This window comes from Hippocampus guttulatus, chromosome 16 (genome assembly GCF_054856545.1).
Source record: "Hippocampus guttulatus isolate MCC_2025c chromosome 16, RoL_Hgut_1.0, whole genome shotgun sequence".
NCBI lineage: Eukaryota > Metazoa > Chordata > Actinopteri > Syngnathiformes > Syngnathidae > Hippocampus > Hippocampus guttulatus.
This window is the reverse complement of record NC_141276.1, coordinates 3,309,301-3,331,377: the sequence shown is the minus strand read 5'-3', so window position 1 is coordinate 3,331,377 and position 22,077 is coordinate 3,309,301. Positions and strand designations below refer to the sequence as shown.

The following is a 22,077-nucleotide window of genomic DNA, read 5'->3' as shown; positions in this document are numbered from 1 at the left end:
GGACGTTTGGGAAACGTAGTTTTTTTTCGTTGTAAACAAACTCGTAACGTACGACAGGAGACCAAATCAGAAAGCGAAATTTAACTCATTTCTTTATTTGCTATATTTTCTGGCCTCGATCCAATAATCCGACTGACGAATCGTGGAGGAATTGAAAAATAAAAAAAAAGTTCATTCCTCGATGTCGTCATTTCATGAAGACGTCGACTAGAGATGACGTTGATCAATGACGTGTTTTATGCAGTCCGCAATGTTTTGATGCAGTTGGTATAAGACGTGTGGGCGTTAAAACGGAGTCGTGTGTCTGTGGGTAGTGCTTGTTTTCGTGGTACGAATCTACATATAGAAATATTACATGTATTCTGTTTGGGTTTCTGTCTTTACTGACGTTGCGCGAGACTGTTTTTAGCTACGCATGGCCACTTGGCATGGCTTGAATTCCGCAAAGCCAGACTCCCAATGTCAAGAATCTTACCAGTGATCTACTGTGATATTTTTATGCTAGTGCACTATTATTAGGCATGCACGCGAGACTCTTTTGTGCGCACGTTTTATTACCTTTTTCCTTCGTCAGTGTACAGCTGTTATAGTGCACATCACTTTTTCGAGTCGGGACTGGCAAAAAGTGCTTCCGAAGCTCACCGGACATGCAGACTTCTAGCGATGTCAGCTTCTCACCTTGTTTATCCATGACACTCAAACACTGGATCGCCTAAACCGTGATTTTCTTCTCTATGATCCACACAATTTATGCCCAGTTGGATTCAGTAGAATCGCTTTTGGACGAGCACCCCTATATGTTTTATCTGGGCCTATTCTTTGTGAACGTCCTCATCCTCTACTACGCCTTTCTGATGGAGTACATCGTCCTGAATGTGGGGATAGTATTTATGCCTGAGGATATGGACCGGGCTCTGGTGGACCTCGGGGTTCTTTCTGACCCGGCATCCCTGCCCTACGACTCGGACACAGACTTGGATGTGTTTGAAGGGTATCTGGAGTGACATGGATTGGATTATGATGCTAGTGAAGATGATGGAGAGGTCAGGGACAAACGAAGCCTGTCTGCTGGACGTCTGTTCTTTTTGGATAGAGAGGAATAAGGTCAGCAGTTTTGGAATGTTTACTGGTAATTACTTTTTATTCAATCGGATTGGACTTTAAATTTGCTGATGTGGCTGAGGTGTTTGCTATATCTTGGGACATGCATGAAAGTAAAAATAACATTTCAACATTTTTATGGGAGCAGATCATTTAAAATGAATGGTTAGATGTGACTACAATGTAATCTTTTTCCTCCTTTTTTTTTAACCCTTTGTGATTGATGTGATTACAGGTCATCTCAGCGTGAAGATGCAACTTTTCAACCATCATCTCTTGGGAAGACTCATTCTTTGACTTCACCGCCACCTGGACGTCCACACAAGCATTTGTGTCCTTCTCTTGGCACATATTGACATAAAAAAAGGCTGTACTTTGTGCTGCATGCGAGACGACATTGCGACTGTGGTCGTACAATATCGATCCAGACATAAGAAGCTCGGTGCAAATCATATGCAATCAGATCAGTTGATTGCACCAAAAGACGCAAGTCATCTTGACTTGAGAACGTTGGTAGTCTCCAAATTCTCATTTGCCAACAATTCAATTTGATTGAAGGAGAATGTATTCTTGCATTGCAGGCACCCCACCCCGAATTTGAGATGTGTATTAAACACGATGTGCGTTCTGCTTCTCAATCAAACTGGTGCCTTGTGGGTAGCGCATCTCAAACATGACACAGGACAAGACAGTATTAGTCGGCTGGGCAGCTGTTTTGGGGTTTGCTCTGACAAAAAGCTTTACATTTTCTCTTCAGTGTATATATCCAGCGTAAATAATTGATACAACTGTGCTTTCCGTTGGCTTAGATCACTGTCAAAACTAAATACTAATAATGAATTGGTGGGAACGTTGAAAGGAATCTTAAAGCAGCTACTTCATATTGAACTCACAATTTTACCTTGTAAATATATTTTATTTTCCAAATGTAAGTCACTTGAAACAGATTTGCAATGCTGGTTGAATGTTCCTTCATTTTATCTCTATCTTGGAATTTATCGCAATCTTTTTTTTGTTTCATCCTGTTCTGATTGACAATTTTCTTTAAAAAAAAAGTGTTACCTTGAAGCAATAATGACGTGTATTGAACAAATCGGTGGATAAATAATGAGTGAGCTCACTCAGTGTAGTGGTACATTCACCAGACTTCTGGGCAGGTAGGACGGGTTCAGGTTCCATCAGTGATGGTGCGAGTTTAAATGTTTATCTTTAAATATGCCATTTAGTTAAGTGGCGAACAATCCGGCGTGGAGTCTGCTTTTTGCTCAATGCCACCGAATATAAACTCTTGCTCCCAGCTACCCTGAACAGGAAAAGCTCTTTTGAAAATGGATGGATGCATAATGAGTGGTTTTGAAAACTCAAGTCAGGCGCTGTTTGTATTTGTGGGTGAACGGAATAAAACCACCTTATAAACAGACATTCAAAAGAATTTTTGCACCCTTTCATTCATGTTCATGTTTGTTTTTGAGCAGATTAAAACGAAACATGTGTGCCCTGCGATTGGCTGGCAACGGGTTCAGGGTGTCCCCCGCCTACTCCCAAAATGTCGGCTGGGATAGGCTCCAGCACGCCCCTGTGATCCTTCTGAAAAGAAGCGAATCCGAAACTGGATGGATGGATGGACTCTACTGCCAAGGGGAGGCAACCCTTGACTATGCATAGACTTCTAGAGCTTGTTTTGGGTGCAGCCAGTACTCCAACTCGACTGCGATTTCTTTGAAACCACGTGCTTTATGTGTCATGCACATAGTGTCCACAAGGGGGCACGTGCTATATGCGTGTCATGCACATGGTGTCCACAAGGGGGAACGTGCTGTATGCGTGTCATGCACATGGTGTCCACAGGAGGCACGTGCCGTATGCGTGTCATGCACATAGTGTCCACAAGGGGGTGTTAGTGCACAAGACAACAATTGGCACTAAAGAGTAGCCCCCCCGCCCCCCACCGACCTCACAGTCGGTGGTGATTCTCGGATTTATTACTGTGAATAAGCACATTATTTATAGATGTAGCTTAGCTGTAGCGGTATCTCCAGAAGTGTTATTTAGATGTGTTGACATGATTGTATAACTTGGAACAGCTCTTACCTAATTAAATTGACTGAACGAAAAAAACATTTGCAACAAGAGATACTGTAAGTTAAACACTTACCTATTAACATTTCCATAATCTATTTATTTTTTTTGACAGATGTGACTAAGCCAAGCATGAACAGGAAGTCGTTGCTTTAATAAACTCATAAAGTGACGTGAATGTTAACAATATAAATAGCGTGTTCTACAAAGGACGTCAAAAAGAGGGTCAATTAAAGTACCGGTACACAATTTTGTTGACTTCGCTCATCGGCGAGTCATGATATTTCTCCAGTCTGAAACAACAGTGAAAATGCGCCAGGCATTATCACTTATGGAGAAAATAATACAGTATAAAGACAGCAAAGGACCAATTGAATTTGAAGCACTCTGTGGGATATTGGAACTACAACCACAGACAGATACATTTCCCTTCTAGGTATGCTGTTATACAGTATATGACCAGCACATACAGTACCTATGATGGAGTGTACCAGAAATTGGTATGTGCATGGGGGGTGCGCTATTAATGCCAAAGGATTCTGGGATCCTGATGCTGGAGTCTCTCAAATATGCCATACGGAATAGACTGGTTCCACATCCTGGAGTGGTAGAAAAGAAGCAGCGATGTGACGAAAACTGGCATCCAATTAATTTTCATGTTAGGTTGCTGCATTGAAAGATGGGGGGGCGGGGGGAATGTTTTCTCACCTTAAAGTCTTCATTTTCTTACATTTCTTGAGGCTGGCTCCCAAACATTGTGCTCCCACATCTGATAGCTTGTTATACTTCACGCTGTCAGGAAAACAAGTTGCATTGTAGGTGTCATTTGGTCACTTCACGAATACGAGTACATTTTAAAGATGCAAGTCACGGAGTCTTACTCGAGGTCAGTCAATGATGCCATGTGAGGGAGGACAGCGGCTAAAGTGGCGGCACCTTCATCACAAATCACATTGCTGTAGAGGCTGGAAAAAGAGGCAAAGCAATCTTCAGTATGGCAAGTCTACTCTCCCAACGCGCGTTTGTTTTTGTTTGAAGGTGTGATGACGTACATTAAGCAGTGCAATTTGGGTAGATCTTTGAATGCTGTTGCCATTTTTTTGACCCCATCATCTCCGATGTAATTCTGTGACAGACTGCAAACCACAAAGCAAAAGTAGGCACTTGGGACACAATAGATTATCGTCACGATAGCAATGAAACAAATTCTTTCAGACATGTATCCTTCCCCAAAATGTTTTCACGTCTTTGTTTAAAACGGGATTGAAAGGTCTCGCAACGTACATGAAGCGGCGCTCTCCCCAACCGCCGCCGTTTGCATGAGAGTGTGACCGATTTAATTCTGTGATCACAACAGCGTAAAGGAGCACCTAAGTGGTCATACTCACTTGAGTATCTGCAGAAAACAGAGGGAGGCAAAATGATTCGCCAACTGCCCGGCACCGTTGTCGCCAATCTTGTTGTCCTCCAAACTGACGGGGAGAAAGATCAACTTGGTCAGACATGTGGAGTGACCAAAATAAAAAACAGTAGAAAGTTTTATATTACTCGAGGTGCTGGAGGTCATGTAAATTTGGGAGAAACTCCCAAAGTTTGGGGATAGCCTGAGGCCCACGCTCTGGGCCAATCCTAGGTGGAGATAGCCAGAAGTGACACCATCAGGTTAAGTTGGATAGTTTGAGTCCATAATTCATTGATTCGATATTCAGTAGCCACACCCGGAGTTAAATAACATTACGAACAAAAGACAGCAAGCGAAGCGTTCGTTCCTGAGGATTTTCGCCCCGAGAGAAAAGAGTTACAAATGCCGGGGCACAAATGCCACCAACGTAGTGCGCCACCTGCAGGCCGTTTAGAAACCTTCTTGGATGAACAAACCAATCATGGAACCTTTGAAGTGAAAATGCTGGCGCCCGGTTTTCCGATTTTGTCATTCAAGAGGCCCACCAAATTACGTAAAATGACGGATATGAAGATTCAGTATGAGCACCGGCTCGGATGTTTTCATTGATCGACTGTGACACGTTTGATCATATCAAAATTAAAGCGTGGAGAAAGAAAAATCCTGGTTTATAATCCGGAAATTACAGTCGTACTATTGCAGAGGTACTCACTCTAACTCCAGTTTGCGTAGCTCCTTGACTGCCGGAACGCCCTTCTCCAGGATGGCGTCAAGTTCGCCGAGACTTCAGATTAAGACCCATTTTAATGCCGTGCGTGTGTGACAGTGTACGGCGTCAACCAATGCGCGTGCGTGTCAGTTACCGGTCTGACAGCCTCCCGTGCGTGTGGATGTTCACAAGCTTGGCCAGGTGTTCCATTTGGCGCACTTGCGTGACCTTCATCGGGTGGATCTTGAACTTGGTCACAAAATGCTGAAGGGGCTTCCTTTCACCGCTCTGCTCTAACTGCTCCCACAGGGCGATGACATCAGCGATGCAGGCCCTAGACAAAAACACGCAACCTTCATGATCACTTTGGAGCAACTTGACTATTTGTCGAGAGTAAGAAGGGATGGTCAGGCCAACCCATACCTGTACGTACTGCAGCTGCCAAGACCCGCCAGGGATCCGAGTCCTGGAATCGCTATCCCGGTGTTCTCGAGATCCAAAGAAAATGTTCTACCTCCCTTTTCAGCCCTTTCAAGAATCTTCTGCACCACGTATGCGTCGAGCGGTCCGAGTGGCACTCCGCGAAACGTGAGGACCTCCGGTAGGTTTGCTGCCAGATGAGTGACCAGTGGTGCCTCGCCACCGTCGTTGTCATGCGAGAAACTCGCTTCGTAAGCATAGTGGCACACTTCCAGGACCTGATCGGGGCCCAGGTCGGCAAGGGAAAGACCCTCAAAACGTTGAGTGAATAAGGCACGCTTCCCGGAGTTTACGTCGAGATGAAGCTTGCGTAACTCGGTTGGTTTAAGGAACAGGATGCCAAAAGCAAAACGCCGAGTGAGCTCTTGCATTTCTCCTTGGGGACGTCGGCGTCCCTTGAGGCCAGATTGGGAAAGGAGGTTCTGGAGGAAGTACTGGCACCAAACATTTCTGGGGAAAGAGGAAAGCGAGGACAGTATGAGTCACGACAGACATCGGATTCAAAACAGGACGTGAGTTGATGAAAATGAGTCACCTTGCCACGGACAAGTGGAGTCCTGCCAGGTAACTCTGAAGGAATGGATCCATCCACATCAAGATGTCGTTACCGCTGACATTTTCTTCCATGTCGGTACGTCGTTGATGTTGCCTTTGTTCTGCATTTTCACTTTCAAAGAGCCTTTCTGCTTCTCCTTCCTGTCCTGCAGTCGCGTGGTAAGCGCGGAAGAATCCCTTCCCGAGTCCGAATGCCTTGAGTTTTGAGCATAAACTTGCTTCTTGGGGGAGGACGGACACGTTGGCTTTTACTCCTTCCCAGGCCAGAGCGCTCAAACGGGACAGCGTTTCTTTTTCGCAAATTTCCCCACTAGCAGTTTTAATCTCATCGGTTTCGATTGGATCCTTCCCCTTTGACCGCCTTGTTCTTTTCTTCACCTGAGCTCGCCTTGAGCCTTGCGCTTCGGCCCAAGGGCAACGGCCCCGGTTGTCATTTTTAATTTTAATACAAAGCACTTGATGGCAGAGCTCAGTTAAAGTCCTCGGAAGGCCCTCCGAGCCTTCGGTATGTTCCAAAACCAAGCACACCAGTCGACAGATTCCAGGATTCCAACAAAGGTGACGTAGATGGCTGGACTTTTCGAAGCAATTCAAAGCAGAGTCCCTGAGATCAGGATCGGCAAAGTACCTGGAAAAATATGCTTCGATATTTGGAAGGGTAAATCCATGAGCCTCCAAAAGGCAGTCCATTCGCTGCGCGAGTTGGCAGGCGGTGCCTTTGGGTCGGGCAGAAATCAGAAGAAAGCATCCTGGAAGTAGCACCCTTTGGAGGATGGCAGAGTACAGCTGTCTAAGTGTAGAGGACGTTGCTTTCCTGTCTCTCTCGAACAAGGTTGTCAAGTTTTTTTCTTGAAACAGAATGTCATAATCCCGAGAATCAAATCCATCAAAAATAATCAGCACACGTTTAGGATATGCAAGGACTTGAGCGTACACTTCCTCTGTGTTTATAACGGAAGTGGCGACGGTAGCGTGGTCCAGCAGTAAAGTCTGAAGACCGGAGCGCGACTTCCTTGAAGAGATGAGATCTTTGCCGTCCAACAAGAAGACAAAATCAAACTGGGGGAGGCCGTCTCTGCTCCAGTCATGGCACAGCTTCCTGATGAGGGTGGTTTTTCCCATGCCTGCTTTACCGAGCAGTAGGATATGTCGTTTTGGTTTATCTCCGGTGGACTTCTCAAATATCTATCGAAAAGAATGGAAACACGAATGTTGCATTTGCTCATCGTGTCCAGCAGTATTAGACCGAATGAAGAAGTAGTCTTCATAATCATAAAGTCTGAAGTTGAAATATGCAATACGAGGTGAAGATATACTGTACCCGGTTCAATTTAATCCGTCTTTTTTGTCGATCCATCTCTCCCATGGCGAACAGGTCTTTGTTCGGACACTTGTTCTTTTTCTTCCCCGAGCAAAACGTCTCTCTCTGGATAACTTGCACATCCACGTAATGATTGCTCAAATTCAACCTTGGCTCCATCTCCTCGCAGATTTGATGCATTTGGGCTTTGGCGATTTGGATGTAGTTCTTGACACTTTCTGAGGGTGAAACGTAATGGCTTCATCACACTGGTTCAACGCTGGCTTCCAGTCAAACTTTTGACAAAACTTACCAGGTAAATCGAACGTGGTGGGAGATCGCTGAACGGTGTTTGACGCATTACGCTGAGTCATCTCTGAAATGGAGGCACCGTCTGAGTAAATGACACGCATTGATCTCATTCTTTTCACTTAAAGTATGGTACAGGTAGCATGTGGCACCTCAAGGAGTCGTTGTTGTTTGGACCACAGGATTGCTCCGGTTTTATTACGTCTGCGGGGCATGATTTCCATTCAGCAATTACCCCCCCCCCCCGCCCTTATAATGCCATACGGACCGCGCATGTCTCTTGCGCTGAATTTAAAGGGAACGAGTGGACCCGCTTCCATTGGCAGGAAGCAAGTCGGCCGTGTTCACGCCCACTACGGCGCAAACGCCTGTTTCTAACTGCCGCACGTTTGGGAAAATACCAAAAGAAAACTGCCCCCATGCGCACCGTCAGGCCACGCTTTGCGCTAGACTTGCGCGGGGCACATAAATAGGGCTCACCGAAAAAACGCTAGTGACTCAAACATAACCTGCTCCAAAAGCTTGTCCTTCTTATCATTATCACTCTCTGTTTCAGCATCACCAATACCCTTGTAAAAATGCAGGGGGGGGGGGATTCTGAGGATCAACTGTACTGACCGTAATCACAAGGTGGACAGATGACTTTGCTAGTGGTGTCCGACAATGTTCCGGATGGGGGTGAGCTCATTTGGGCCGGTACTACTGCACTGTCTTCTACAGAAAGGAAAGGGAGAGCTTAGGGACACTATCTCCATACACAGACACAGTACCGGGCTAGTTGCAACGTTAAAGCTGATGGTTCGATCCAAGTATCAAAACTCTAGAACACAAAACGTCAGCGTTACAATGCGCTCTCATGAGAATTCAGTAATATGTTGTGTACGGCATAAAATCAACATTTATTTCACATTCAAAACTGTTGCGTCACCCACCTGGGGAAAAGGGTGGCACCTGGAGTTTGGATACTGAAGGCGAAGGAGGTACATGGACTGCAGCAACGGGACAAGAGCAAAGAAACAGAACAAATGCTTTAGGAATCACATGTGGGCAAAGAACTACCTCCATATGGCACAATCCAACTATTACTACATAACTTGTGATATCTATTTTAACCAGTCTAAATAACCTACAACTTAATGCTTTATTAGTTTAGCGTGCGCTCGAGATTGCATATGAGCTCAGTCGCAATATATGCTCACTCACCCAATATGCATGTTGGTGCAGCAGCGACGGGCAATGGGAGGCGGCCAACTAGAGGACGAGTCGTTTGCATCTTCAACTGATAAGATGTCGCGGCTGGGAAGGTGACAAACTGGATGGAGGTTTGGAGATGAAGGATGCTTTGTGGTGTTGTGGGGAGACACGAAAGATCTCCCTGACTCGGCATTGAGCCTGTGTCACTACCTGGGGGGGGGGGGGGGGGAGGCCAGAGAACAAAGGGAAATGAATGCCAGTCATGCATAGAACAAGGAAAAACGCTGCTTCTCCATTCAACTCAACTGTATTTATAGAGCACTTTCAGACAGCCATTGACGCATAAAAAGTGCTGTACATGGAGCAACTAACATATACAACAGTAAAGCAACAAATCCATAACAAAGACGGTAGAAAGCACCGAACAGCAAAACCAAGAACAAATCTGAGTCATGCTGAGTCAAATGCCAAAGGATACAAGTGAGTTTTGAGGCGGGTTTTAAAGACGGGCAGCGAGGAGGAGGCTTCAAGACTAATTCCGGGATTTCCAATCAGGGTGCCGTGACACACTCGTGTATTGTGATAGATTTTAGGGCTGCTATGGGAAAATGATCTAATCCACCGATAACTGTGATTTATTAATTCGAAAATGTATATTCCTACATAGTGTATTCTACAATTGAATGTCTTGCATGAGATGGCAGAGGATACAATAAACCTGAATCTCCACCTTGTTGTCATTCACGTAACAACAGGTGTCAAATCATTTGTCCGCGCACTTGCGGGCACACTCGCTGTGGCTTTCTCGTAGCGGGCGCACCCCCAAAACAAAATGTTGCCGCCGTCAGCTAAAATGAAATGGCACACACTTTGAGAAGGGAATTTCATGAAATCTCACCTTCAGCTTTTTGTTTTTTGGTGCTCCGTTTTGATAATGTGGCTGCCGAGGCAAGAAAACACACCGTTAGCCCTTTTTACATGATTTAGCAATTATTATTATTATTATTTTTAATCTGCAGGTGAATGAGTGCTCACCTCTGGGTCTTTTTTGAAGAATGTTACTTTTTCCTTTCGGTTTAATCTGGTCTACATGCTGGTTTACGTGTTGGCCGGGCAGCTCTTTTGTCAAGGGAGTGTCACCTGCGAGTCACACAGAGGGGTGTAAAAGTGTGTAACCGTCCCATGTTTTAGGACAAAATACGCGTTGAATTAATAGCCGTCTGCCGATTAAAATGGAGAATAATGACGTCTGCAAATGCATCATTTTAGACAGCGTTCTTTTATTTCATCTGACTTGGCTGCAAGCAGACGAAATTTTGAAGAGCACTGCAAAAAATAACCGCACAACAACATGATGCTTCAATGCTCATCAGAAAGTTCCTCTTTCATTTCCCCCCACCCTTATGAAAAGCATACCAGATCATATTTTTGTTTTTAATAACTACCTCAACGTGCAATAACATTTGATTTAGGGTAGATGGCCTTTTCCCCCCTCCTTTTCACATCAGTCTATTTTCGGGCAAAAGTATATAAAAGAGATCCTTACCGAAGTCATCGCCATCAAAAACCAACATGGGATCATCAGCGAAGAGGCCATCTGCGTCTGGATGAAAAAAGCAGCAGATAGTAACTGTGACCCTCGAGCACGTTTTCACAATTGATGACACGCATTCATTTCTGGCCGTGTCCTACCGAGCATATTCACCAGGTAACTGTCATTCATGAATTCTGATAAATCATCTGAAACACAAAATCAGCACATCATGATGCATCTCAGGCGAGTTGTTTTGACCTGCCTATGAGCAGTACCACAATAGACATCACTCACACTCTGCAGTACATAACATGATGCACAAGAAAACAGCGGGGGTCAAAAAATTCTACCATTTAAAATACAATAACTCTCAGTTTTGTTTTGAAAATATCAGCGCAGTATCAATGTTTTAAGATACTACTGATATATCTAGGCATTTATTAATATCATCACAATCATGTATTATATTTTACACTCGCCAAAAGGGTCTGAGGCAGCGGCTTCCTTCACCTTCATCATCCATACAATGCGCGGGAGTTTGTCCTGTATAAAAACACTAACCTGGTAAAGCTCCATAGTCAGGACACAAATCTTGCTCGTAATCTGTTGCCTGCATCGTGCAACCTGTCACACACCCACACACAAAAAAACAACAAAAGATCCTAGTGCAAATGTGGAATGCCGAAAACCAATGAAGTTCCAATTCGTGATGAAAATAATGAACCACTTGTTATAGCGCACCAGGAAACTAGAACGTTATTTCCCACTGTTGATGTGGGATTTCGAATTCCTCCTCCAAAAGCGGGGTTATAAATTTACAGAAATAGCACACATGATACCCTTTAAAACTTTGCTAACATTTTTTTATTATCTACTACTGGCACGTTGTGGTGTCACTTGTTTGGGCGACGAGGCGGACTTCAGAGGGCTTGACCGTAGATCGCTTACTAGTCGCGGCCGCTGCACTTTTTGGATGGCAAAAGAGCCGACCACCGTTCGATTTAATTGACCGTCAGGATTAATCGTGGCGCACGTGTTCAATATTATTTATGGTGACATCATGGATTCTGAAGGTTACCCCGCACCCTCCGAGACACTTTGGTGTGTGACCATTGTATTGCTATGATCTACTTTTTACGGTATTGAATTGATACAATGGATGACGCAATGCCGTTCGTGCTCCTTAGGAACCAGCATCACAATGAAACTGACCTGGTCTGTTCGTCGCGCTGTGCATCGCGTGGGTTTTTGTTTTCCCTCCCCGGGCTGACTGGACACGCTGTTTAAATCTGGTCCAACATCCGAGGCTTTATGTCCTCAAGTGGCTGCTGGCCCCTCCATGTGGTGCAATAACACCTTCACTTTCTGTATGACGCTATACGAGGGAATAAAAAAGTGGAATTGGGGAACTACAAGGAGGAGGAGCTCATGGGCGGGATGAGACGGACAAAAGTGAAATTGAAAGTGTCAGGCACACCATGTCGGAATAAAAATTATGTGAGGAAAACCATCAACATTTCAAACCCAAGCGGTCGGTTGATTCCAAGTTTTTGTAATTTCATTTGCCAATGGGAGGATTCTGAACCGGTCGGCGCTCCCACGCCTACTAAAACCTGTTCTCAAGAATTAAGGGATGGATGTGGAAAGCACCTGAAAGTTTGACCACCTGCTGAAGAAACACCTTTGAATGTTTTCTTTCAAGAGTACGTGCATGAATTTCCGTCCATCCGTTTTCTAATCCGCTTCTCCTCCCGAGGGTCGCGGGCGTGCTAAGCAGTGACCCGCTGTGCCACTAATAGGACCCAACAGGTTTAAACAAATGAATGCACAAAATTTTGCGGAGGAATGATATTATAGTAGGTGTTTTGTTTTTTTTGGAAAGCCATGTGTAAATTTTATTTGATCCTAACATGATACACTGTCACCTACAATTACTGTATAATGACACCTCCCATCTGTTCCCCTTACTCCATTAGGAAGGAAGTAGCCTGCTAACTAACAAATAAACAAACAAAGCAACCTAAATGCAAATCTCATGAGTTGTTTTCACTTTTATGAATAGTTAATTTTTTTGGTGGAGGTCTTCCCTAGTGGCATTCTATTTTTTTATGAATACGGCATTGTTAAAAGAAATGTAATGGTCGCCTAAGACTTTTGCACACGACTGTCTCCGTCATTATTCTCGACAAACCACATTTTATTGCAGCGTTGCCATGAAACGGAACAATGCAGCTCAAATCACAGAAAGTTCCTCAATGTTTTTTTTGTATTCGAGTACTACTAATGACAAGTGCAAAGCTTATGTCTTGCTTGTTCGTTGGAGGTCAGTCAGCAGGATATTGGAGAAATATCATATCACATTTCAGTGTAAATTTGGAAGAAAGCGTTGATCGAAGATTTCAATTTTACTTTACACAGCCTTTTCTATAGTCACTTATTTAAGTTTTATGCGTCATAATGTATTACTATTTTGAGCACAAATCCTGCCAGGCACATTCAAAAATACGGACTGAAAACAAGGAATTCACACAACATACATTTATTCTCTTTCCTGTCTACTCCTGTATTACAAAGTGTAACTGATTTTTCTAAATCACATTATTAAAATGCTTTTTTTTAATAATGTGATTGACAGATTGTTTTTCAGAATCCATATTACCATTCTGTGAATGACAAGCCATATATTTTTTTTATAACAGAAAAAAAAATCATTGGGTGGCTATTAGAGTCTTAGCTTTGGTCCAACAGGACTGCCATAAAAAAAAGCTTCTTCAGACAGTGTTCTGCTCGTCATGGATGGAACAGTATTCCTTGATGCCTAATAAGAGGAAAGGAAAGAAATATGAGATCATTGCAATTGGTGTATGGCGGCGCTGATGTTTTTCAAACTTTCGCTAATATGCGTAAATCTGAAAAGTGTGGTGCGCATCCTTTTTTAACTTCTTTCAATGTCTGTGTCACTGGATGGAATAAGCCATAAAGGAAAAACTTGAACTTTATCATCCACTAGAATGAAATCAGGTGGAGTCAACTCACTCTGTACAATTCTCTTGTAGACTTCAGCAGCAGGAGAGTCCGGTATTGCATTGAGGAAAGACCTGCCCTCGTCGCAGCTTTTTGCTATCCTTGGGTCGAGAGGCACTTTGCCCAGCAGGGGCAGATTCATGTTTGCACACATTGTCTCGGCGCCCCCGCTGGTGGGAGGGAAGATCTGTGACGTGTTCTAAAAAGACAAAAAGTGGCCTTGGGAGTCGATGTGCAAATATTCGCGGACCATCAAACAGTTGGAGAATGGATATTGAAAGCGGCAACGGCAACAATGTAAATTGCCATTTGTATAATCTAATTTACTTGGACAAATTGTGTCATTTTAGATCAAGGCGTAAGAACCAAAGTGATCAAATCTGCAACGTGCGTTGATGAATGTCTGATTTTACTCACTCACTGGCCAGGTACTGTTTATACAAATGCTGTATGTATTTTACGTTTGCCTGCAATACTTCCACTGACCTTACAATTTGGACACACAAAGCCACTCATGTTTTCCACCACACCGATGATTGGCAGTTTGACCTTCTGGCAGAAGCGGATCTCCTTTCGAACATCTTGCAAAGACACCTCCTACAGGAAGCGAGACAGTCAATTCGGAGCTGAGATGTATTTGCTTTTCAATGCAGCTGTCATGAGTGGCATTGTGTAATATCTCCTTGTGTGTACCTGAGGTGTCGTGATGAGGACTGCTCCATCCACGTGGGTGGAGCTTAGGTACTGCACAATCGACAGGTGCTCATCAGATGTGCCAGGGGGCGTGTCAATAATCAGATAATCCAGTTCCCCCCAATCCACATCCCTCAAAAACTGCTTGATCATTCCTGAAATGGCAAATCAAATACTAGTGCAAGTCCTAATTTTTTTTCAATTCCTCATTTACATTACATTACCAAAGTCTGCAGAACTCTGTTCAAAGTTATTTTTGACTTCCCCACTCAAAAGATTTCCCCCTCCAATTAGGTAAAATAGTGTTTTGTACCGTTTTTCTTGGGGCCTCTCCAGATAACAGCATCATCAGGACTACCGAGCAGGAAGCCAATAGACATGACAGCGAGGTTGTCCTCCACATACTGAAGCATGAGTTCAAGGAGGACACGTATAGCTTTGCTCAATGGACAGTTTATGAAGTACATGTGCACACTCTAATCAATATCCGAACAAGATCTTAAATCCAAAATTTTGGTTAATGCTGCTGCAGTTATTAATTTAATAAGAACTGAGTGACATGTTAGTAAAGCCCGAATATATGATTTAACTAATTGCAATCGACCTCATTATATGCAGTTGTATCTTCTGAAATGTACAATATTACAGAAAGTTTCTGCTGAGACGTTCAAGCGTTGCTTAATGGGACTTACCACAGGGGACCAGCCTGACCCGCTCTGATGTACCTAGAGACAGGGAAAATACTAATTTAGTGGCCTTCACGTCACATAGCACAAATATATTCCTTGTTTCTGAAGCATTGATTTGTAATCAATGTCTAAACATGAAACATTAAACATCTGCTTTCCTGTTAGGGCAAATCATAACTTTACTTGCTCTACTTACTTGTTCTCCCTCCAACCCCATGATTCTAGGAATCGACGGACCGCAGATATCTACATCCAGTAGGGCAACCTAAAATTGAAAAAGGCAGAAAACAACTGACGTGTCAGTAAAAGGTGCTCACTGTGCGGCAGACTTCTCCACCACCTAAGAATGGTCGAAAAACTAAAACATTACCTCCTTGGTCTCATCACTTGCCAGGGCATGGGCCAGGTGAGCACTGAACGTACTCTTTCCCACTCCTCCTTTCCCAGATAGTACGAGGATCTTGTGTTTGACAGTAGACAGTTTTAATCCTATTTCTTTAATGGCTGCAGATGATAGATGAAAACAGGATATGTTTGGTTAATGTAGTCATATTTTGTACCAAGATCAAATATAATTTTTTATGACTCTTACACCACTTTTATGCAACGCCGATGCCAGTGCTAGTTTAATTATACTCCGTTTTAAAAAATGAAAATTAATTAAAAAAAATACTACTACTACCTGGAAACTACTAAATTAATTGGATAACCCTGTTTTGGTTTCTAGCTTTGCTGCTGTTGTTGTTGTTTAAAATTCTGCCATGACTAGTCTATTAGAAGAATTGGTGATGATCTGATATTGGCTCAAGCGTAAAACCAGCACTGGCACCAGCTCAGTTAGAAAGGGTCAATTCTGTACCAGGGTCTGGGGTCTTGGTAGCTCCAGAAGCACACAGTTTTTGGTTAGGACAGCCCTGACATGATGACGTCTTCCCTGCCTGCTCACTCCTTGTACCTGGACAGTCTGGAACATTAAAGAACTATCATTTGAGCCCTCTTACCAGTGCACGACTCTTGAAAATTCAGTTATACAGCAACAGTCATAGAAATTCGAGTCGCAACATTCTGGAATCACATTTAAATTGAATGCGTTTGCAAATATTGTGCAACTTGACAAATGTAGAGAGCGTTTATGATTTTTACGTTGTTTAAAACTGAGTCAGGTGGCTCGAACAAAATAGATTACAATATTTTACATTTCGACATTTCGAGGCTCCTTATCTAACAGGCTGAGAGCTGCGTCATAATGACTCAACACATTTTCTGTACCTCCAAGGTAGATACTCACGGTTAATTGCTGAAAAAAAACCTCGATATGAATATCTATTTTTTTCATTTTCGATTGCGATGGCAATACATGAAGTGACAGTTTGTCGCGTTATATATTTGGGGAGGATGCGTCAAACTGTGAGGCAGGAGGTCAAGTAAATACTTACATACCACAAATTCGGCATTAAAAAAAAGTTTAGCGATTCGCATTTGGTTTATTGACGTTAAATTGTTGATACGTAGGTAAATACATTTCAAAACTTACGCTCGTTGGCGTTCGCTGGTACATCGTCCATCTTTGCGTCCGACCGTTTAACTTCCCCCTCGTCGAAGGTTCCGCATGTGACAGTCTCCTTAGAATGAAAAATATTTTGAAAAGAACATACAAAAACAAGCAAATCTTCGTTGAGTTGCTTTCACTTAAAGAGTAAAACGTCGACAGCAGAATAGTGGGCACAGAAGCAGGGAGCTTGAAGATCAATAACTACAAGCCTACCTCCGCTAGATGGTGCTTTTGATACATGTATGCAGTCTGCCATGAAAACCCAACGCCCACAGAGGAAGGACTCGCCCACACGAAAGAGCAAGTGGGACTTTAGTTTGGGGGAGTTTGAACGCCCTCTACCCTTTCCCCTGTATTATTCAGTAGATGCCATTCAAAGATGATGCTTAAAAAAGTAGGATTCTTCCCACCGCTCATCTTGGTTCATACACGGAGGACACAAATTCAATATATAACCCAAATCACTATTAATTGTATCCGTAGCGGTATTTTATATGATTCCTTGGTACAATGAGTCCCATACAATTTCAAACCCACGGGCATATACAATATAACCTGTACGGTATATTCCTCCACAATAAAGCAAATAAAAACGATGTCCTAGTAAAACAACACTAATTTGAGTTACCCGGTACACTAAATGTTACTTCTTGACATTTTATGAAATGAAATAAACCTGATTAGTAACAAAAGTCAAAGTTAAATCCCCCCCCCCCCCCCCCCCCCCTAAAGGTGGCATTGCAGTGTTAACACGACAAAGCACATAGCTGTAAGGCACTCTATGGTAAGTACTCTATTCCCGAGAGGCTGTACGGTGCATGGCTGTCATTTTAAACTTTGGTTATTACTACTATGGATGCCTGAGTATGCAAAGTATTTGACACCATTGCAAAGGTCCGGTGTTATCCGAGGGGCACGTTGTGACTAAGGTGTGACTTGTATTGTTATTCTAAGAGCCATATCATGGACAGATTCTCTAAATATTTAGCATCCCATGGTTCGTTCAGCTGGGCTGATAACCTCTCATGAAGTCAATGAAGACACATTCTGTCAATTCAGCAAGTGGACCACGCTCACACATCCTATTGGACTCAGGACAGACTTTGGTCACAGGGTTACTCAGCAAAAAAGTTAAGCCTTGGCTGCACGAGCAGTCATCACACTCGGGACAATACCGCATGCACACACACACGCTCATTGTTCATTTTTCTGTAAGGCTGAACAGGGAGACTTTGCGGGTGTATTATCTGGGGAAAGGGTGACTGTGTCGAGATGTCACTTTTCTGCTGAGGGAAAAAGAGGAAGTCGTGGGGAAAAAGGAACATGTGGACTTTCGGGGTGTGCCACGTTGATAATGCTAAGCGGCGTCAGGGAAGTGCGGTTCATTGTATTTTAATTATGTCGACGTTGAAAATATAAAGCATTAAACAGCATTTAAAATATACGGTTTGGCAAAAACAGTTACACTACCGTAAGCTCGTTTAGAAAGATTGAGACCGGTGGCAATTTTTATAAAGTGGAATGCATATGAAATGGAATTACAATGAAAATGTCATTGTAATTTGAGTTAAAGAATGAAAATGTGAAATAGTAAGTTTCATGGTCACGCCACACTTTGATGAAAATTCGTACAGCTCAATCATAACGGATTTCTGGCTTGAGTGAGATTTTTTGACAGCATAACATGACAGTCACAGGATCTGTGTCCCACAGCCCTTTAATTATCCAACATATTGCTGTAATTCATAAGATATTTTGGTGCACTTGGATTTCAATCTCTTGACGACGTTATATTAAATCCAGTCTTGCTCGATTGCGAAAGGAACGCATTCCATCGAGAGACTTGGCGTCTCCTTCCTTCTCCATCTACCATTCAAAGCCGTTCTCCCTTCATTCGTCTTGCAACTCACATGAAATTCTCAGCTGTGGGGTCGTACCCTTTGAGATAATTTGAACTGTTTTTAACTGCACCTTCTTGCCACACACCCCGGTGTCTTACCACACTATTTGTGTGTCTGTGTCTGCAGAAGTGATATTTGGACTCGTCTTCCCTAGTTACGAGAGAGATTTTTTTTTCTCCATTTCACACAAAGACTGGCCATTGTAATTCACTTTAAACTAAATGTGCAATAAGTGACACCGACTATAGCCTCAAGCAAAGCTCGGCATTCAAAAGTTACAACATGACTGCGCCCCGGTGGGAGAAAAGGGTCGATGAAAGCCTTTTTGGATGGGTTTGATGCGGGGAACTCGAGAGCCCTGACCTCAACCCTCATCAAATATCTTTGAGATGAACTCAAACTATAAGCCAGGCATTTTATCATGGCCAACAACGGTGAGCTTTGACCTTTACGGGCAGCTGTGGACAATTGGTTAGGATTGCGAGCTACCACCCTTGGGGAACCCGGTTCATAGCCACGGTTGTGTGGAGCCACGTGTGTGTAGTGTCAGTCGGATGATGATAAAACCGATCTTGCTAGTAAGGAAGGGAAGCCTTTTGTCTGCGCGACCGGCTGTATGTGACTGTTTGTGTGAAGGAAGGAAGATTAGCTGCAGACTATTTCTGGTCACTCAGTGGCAGTTAGCAGTGCATTTGCGTGCACACACGCACACACGCACACACGCACACACACACACACACACACACACACACACACACACACACACACACACACACACACACACACACACACACACACACACACACACACACACACACACACACACACACACACACACACACAGACACCCACACAGGTCTGAGGCCAAAGCTTGTTGAAACAACAATGCAGCCCCATCGTCCTTGTCCCTTCAGGCAACAGCACCCCTTCCTATCACTCTCACTAACAGGTTCAACGTCTCTGAGCTATATCAGGTGTTGCACACTGTACGTCACGAATGACGCATATCATTTACCTGCTATTGTTATAGCTAGGCAGGTGAGCACAGTAAACCGTGCACGCCTACACCCAAATCTGAAGGCGTTTTAGTGCATTTTTGGATCACACTTTGACAGCGTAGCCTTTGTCGCCTCGCACACATTTAGCCCGCCAATGTACGGTCATTGACGCCCTTTTTCATATAGTGTACATATAGTGAGCCTCCGGAATAACCATGAAACCACAATTCCCAGCAGCTTTAACATCTGGCAGCGTGCCAGACCAGCACACTCTCAAGCAGACAGGAAGCGGGCTCCCGCCTCCCCTGTTCCTGTTTCTCACAGAGTGTGTATATGTGTGTTTGCGTGCGTGTGTGGAGGCCCGCTACGGTAGGCAATCAGCAGGAGACACATTGAACAGCGTGGCAAAAAACAAACAAACAAACAAATACTCGACGAAAGAGAAGAAATACGACTGGACAATGGAGGAGATGGGGAAAAAAAATCTCTCAGTAATTACGATAAAGCGCGAAGGACTATATGTGACTGTGGAACAACGCTGGAAGTGAAACTACTTCCTAGAACGCTTCCTCTCCCCCTTCCTCTGACTCTTGTGGAGAGGGGCAACAGAGATAAATCTAAAAATACTGCCTGTATTTATGAGGCGCCTTTGGAAAACTGCAAAACATGAACATGGAGAGCTCCGACGAGTGGCGGCCAGTTATTGCGATATTTCTTTCGGTTTATGTTGCGGGATTTGTTTTAAGGCAGTGATTTCATTGTGGACTGCTTACCACATGTGCAGGTGTCCGAGAGGGACTTTAAATACTACGTACTGTACAATTTAAAGCTGCAATATATTTAAGGTTACGCGAACACGACATTTGTTTAATGTCAAGTCCGACTCTGGCCAAATCGGATTTGTAATTTTTCGGATTGTATTTAATTGTGTGATGTTTTTTAAATTTATTCAGAGTTGTGGCTGAGGATGTATATTTTCACTTTTCCATTAGGTGATAGGAGACAGCTTTTGCAATGAGTCAAGACTAGATGGCAACAACACTTTGAACATAGCCTCAGGTTCACAGTCAACCGTCAAATCGAACCGAGCGTATTCTACTGGAGTAAAATAGTCTTCGGGTCTCAGTTAGCCCGCACCATTGATGAATTACTCACAAAAAACATGAAACATCACCGTCCATTGTTCTGACAACCATTTGTGATGTCCGTCAGTTGATTTATTCCGAGCAAAAAGCACATTGCACGTCACTGACTTTCAACAAACTAGCACGGCCGTACTTGGCTTCAAGTGTTAACACCTCATAAGTTTTTCAGGGAAGGATTATGCAATTTTTAAACAACAAATTGGCCTGCACTGTGGAAAGGCAAACGAGCAGTTATATTCCCCCCGTCTCCCACCATGACAAGCTTGAAAAACATTTGCGAGCTTCATGATCACCTTTGCAAGCATGTGATATTTCTTCGCTGAGGATTGGGCCACCAAATTATGACACACAGAGACAAGCCCTCACACTCACGCTCTCCATGACACTTAACTTGCATATTTTGGAGCTCAGGGAGGATACGAAGGAGATGAGAAAATGCGAAAAGTGTGCAACCCACAGAGAACCGTCCCCGTCCCCCACCCATTGTCCACACTACCAGTGTTTCTGACCTAATCTTGACGACATGTGTCTGTGTGTTAACGTTGTGAAATGAGTTGATGTTTAAGATCTAGATGTTGCATATGCCATTCAGCTCAAAAGAGTTGATCTAAAAGTCCACAACAGGCAGAATGAGTCCCATTCATTCCTGTGTGGCTTCATGTGTTGAGAATGCCCGGGTTAATTTGCGGCGTAACAAGCCTTGACAATAGTCTCTTCTTCGCCCCACGTCTGCCATGCCAAACAATGTCCTGATGACCGCACACACCAATCCACTTCCGTCACAATGCATTCTTTGCGCCAAGTACGAGTCCGTTTAGACATTTGAGATGATTGTTGAAGTTTTATTCCAGTGTTGATTTTTCTGGTATCAATTATTTGCACATGACTGCACTCTGGAGCTGATATGCCTCAAGAGATGGGTGTGGCGGTGAATAAACACCAGCTTTTCACCCCCATCCCCGCAGGTATATCAATGGATACGAATGCATTGCCATGAAAGACTTCGGCGTCATTTTGCGTTTAATGTTACAACGCCACACCTTTAGAGACCGTGCCTTTATGGTTATGATGACTCGTGCCTTGAAGTGTGCCGAATTCTATTCAGCAAGGGGAGGTGTGACAGAGAAAAAAAAATAAATCCAGAGCCATGGAACAGAGCGCGCAGGAGAACTGGAATGAAATGCAAATAGTGACGTAAATGATGGAAAACGACGTCATCACTTAATAGTTTGTAAAGGTATAAAGTTTGCAGACAGACTTGTGCTTATACGTTAAAATGTACATTCTGGCTACCGTATCATAGTTGTAGATGACAAGAAAAAACATATTCCATGGGGCTCCCTAGGACAACGAAGATGTTTAATCTGAACGACATTCCAACACTCTACTAGAACGATGACGGTATACGATGT

The 22,077-nt window shown here is 43.6% G+C and overlaps 3 protein-coding genes across 6 annotated transcripts; 1 reads left to right on the top strand and 2 right to left on the bottom strand.

Annotated features, from left to right (window-relative positions):
* The first annotated feature begins 230 nt into the window (after nucleotides 1-230).
* On the top strand, nucleotides 231-2,521 carry dexi (Dexi homolog (mouse)). Of its 2 annotated transcripts, none has more exons than XM_086134125.1 (2): nucleotides 231-1,104; nucleotides 1,337-2,521. In XM_086134125.1, exon 1 carries the CDS (start codon nucleotides 735-737, stop codon nucleotides 1,002-1,004), a length of 270 nt encoding a protein of 89 aa, XP_085990251.1. In that variant the 5' UTR covers nucleotides 231-734; the 3' UTR covers nucleotides 1,005-1,104; nucleotides 1,337-2,521. The 2 variants fall into 2 exon arrangements, with proteins under 2 accessions (XP_085990251.1, XP_085990253.1); XM_086134127.1 differs by having other exon boundaries at nucleotides 231-1,129.
* A 794-nt stretch (nucleotides 2,522-3,315) lies between these two features.
* ciita (class II, major histocompatibility complex, transactivator) lies at nucleotides 3,316-12,462 on the bottom strand. 3 transcript variants are annotated; one of them, XM_086133834.1, is made up of 21 exons: nucleotides 11,876-12,462; nucleotides 11,225-11,287; nucleotides 10,822-10,869; nucleotides 10,676-10,732; nucleotides 10,165-10,269; nucleotides 10,028-10,069; nucleotides 9,139-9,339; nucleotides 8,868-8,924; nucleotides 8,554-8,649; nucleotides 7,940-8,020; nucleotides 7,648-7,865; nucleotides 6,307-7,511; nucleotides 5,715-6,221; nucleotides 5,446-5,625; nucleotides 5,295-5,366; nucleotides 4,729-4,809; nucleotides 4,569-4,652; nucleotides 4,233-4,316; nucleotides 4,062-4,145; nucleotides 3,889-3,972; nucleotides 3,316-3,779 (listed from the first exon to the last, which is right to left on the bottom strand). In XM_086133834.1, exons 1-21 carry the CDS (start codon nucleotides 11,898-11,900, stop codon nucleotides 3,704-3,706), a joined length of 3,450 nt encoding a protein of 1,149 aa, XP_085989960.1. In that variant the 5' UTR covers nucleotides 11,901-12,462; the 3' UTR covers nucleotides 3,316-3,703. The 3 variants fall into 3 exon arrangements, with proteins under 3 accessions (XP_085989960.1, XP_085989961.1, XP_085989962.1); XM_086133835.1 differs by having other exon boundaries at nucleotides 7,940-8,002; nucleotides 11,876-12,461; XM_086133836.1 differs by lacking the exons at nucleotides 10,028-10,069; nucleotides 10,165-10,269 and having other exon boundaries at nucleotides 11,876-12,461.
* Nucleotides 12,463-13,186: 724 nt separating this feature from the next.
* Nucleotides 13,187-16,853, bottom strand: nubp1 (nucleotide binding protein 1 (MinD homolog, E. coli)). Its single transcript, XM_086133938.1, has 11 exons — nucleotides 16,835-16,853; nucleotides 16,604-16,691; nucleotides 15,929-16,033; nucleotides 15,440-15,573; nucleotides 15,266-15,334; nucleotides 15,073-15,105; nucleotides 14,694-14,784; nucleotides 14,381-14,535; nucleotides 14,174-14,284; nucleotides 13,700-13,886; nucleotides 13,187-13,481 (listed from the first exon to the last, which is right to left on the bottom strand). The coding sequence occupies exons 2-11, from the start codon at nucleotides 16,632-16,634 to the stop codon at nucleotides 13,435-13,437; spliced, it is 963 nt and encodes a 320-aa protein (XP_085990064.1). The 5' UTR covers nucleotides 16,635-16,691; nucleotides 16,835-16,853; the 3' UTR covers nucleotides 13,187-13,434.
* Nucleotides 16,854-22,077: the final 5,224 nt, after the last annotated feature.

What these genes read in the sequence shown, in the direction of transcription:
- dexi (XM_086134125.1), top strand. Translation starts at nt 735, where the DNA reads ATGATCCACACAATTTATGCCCAGTTGGATTCAGTAGAATCGCTTTTG.
- ciita (XM_086133834.1), bottom strand. Translation starts at nt 11,900, where the DNA reads ATGCACAGCGCGACGAACAGACCAG. An exon ending in CATGACCTCCAGCACCTCGA is followed by an intron (nt 4,653 to 4,728) that starts GTAATATAAAAC and finishes TCTCCCCGTCAG; the next exon opens with TTTGGAGGACAACAAGATTG. An exon ending in AAGAAAATGAAGACTTTAAG is followed by an intron (nt 3,780 to 3,888) that starts GTGAGAAAACAT and finishes CTACCACTCCAG; the next exon opens with GATGTGGAACCAGTCTATTC.
- nubp1 (XM_086133938.1), bottom strand. Translation starts at nt 16,634, where the DNA reads ATGGACGATGTACCAGCGAACGCCAACGAGC. An exon ending in TGGGGTTGGAGGGAGAACAA is followed by an intron (nt 15,106 to 15,265) that starts GTAAGTAGAGCA and finishes CCCTGTCTCTAG; the next exon opens with GTACATCAGAGCGGGTCAGG. An exon ending in GGTCAGGCTGGTCCCCTGTG is followed by an intron (nt 14,785 to 15,072) that starts GTAAGTCCCATT and finishes CTCATGCTTCAG; the next exon opens with TATGTGGAGGACAACCTCGC.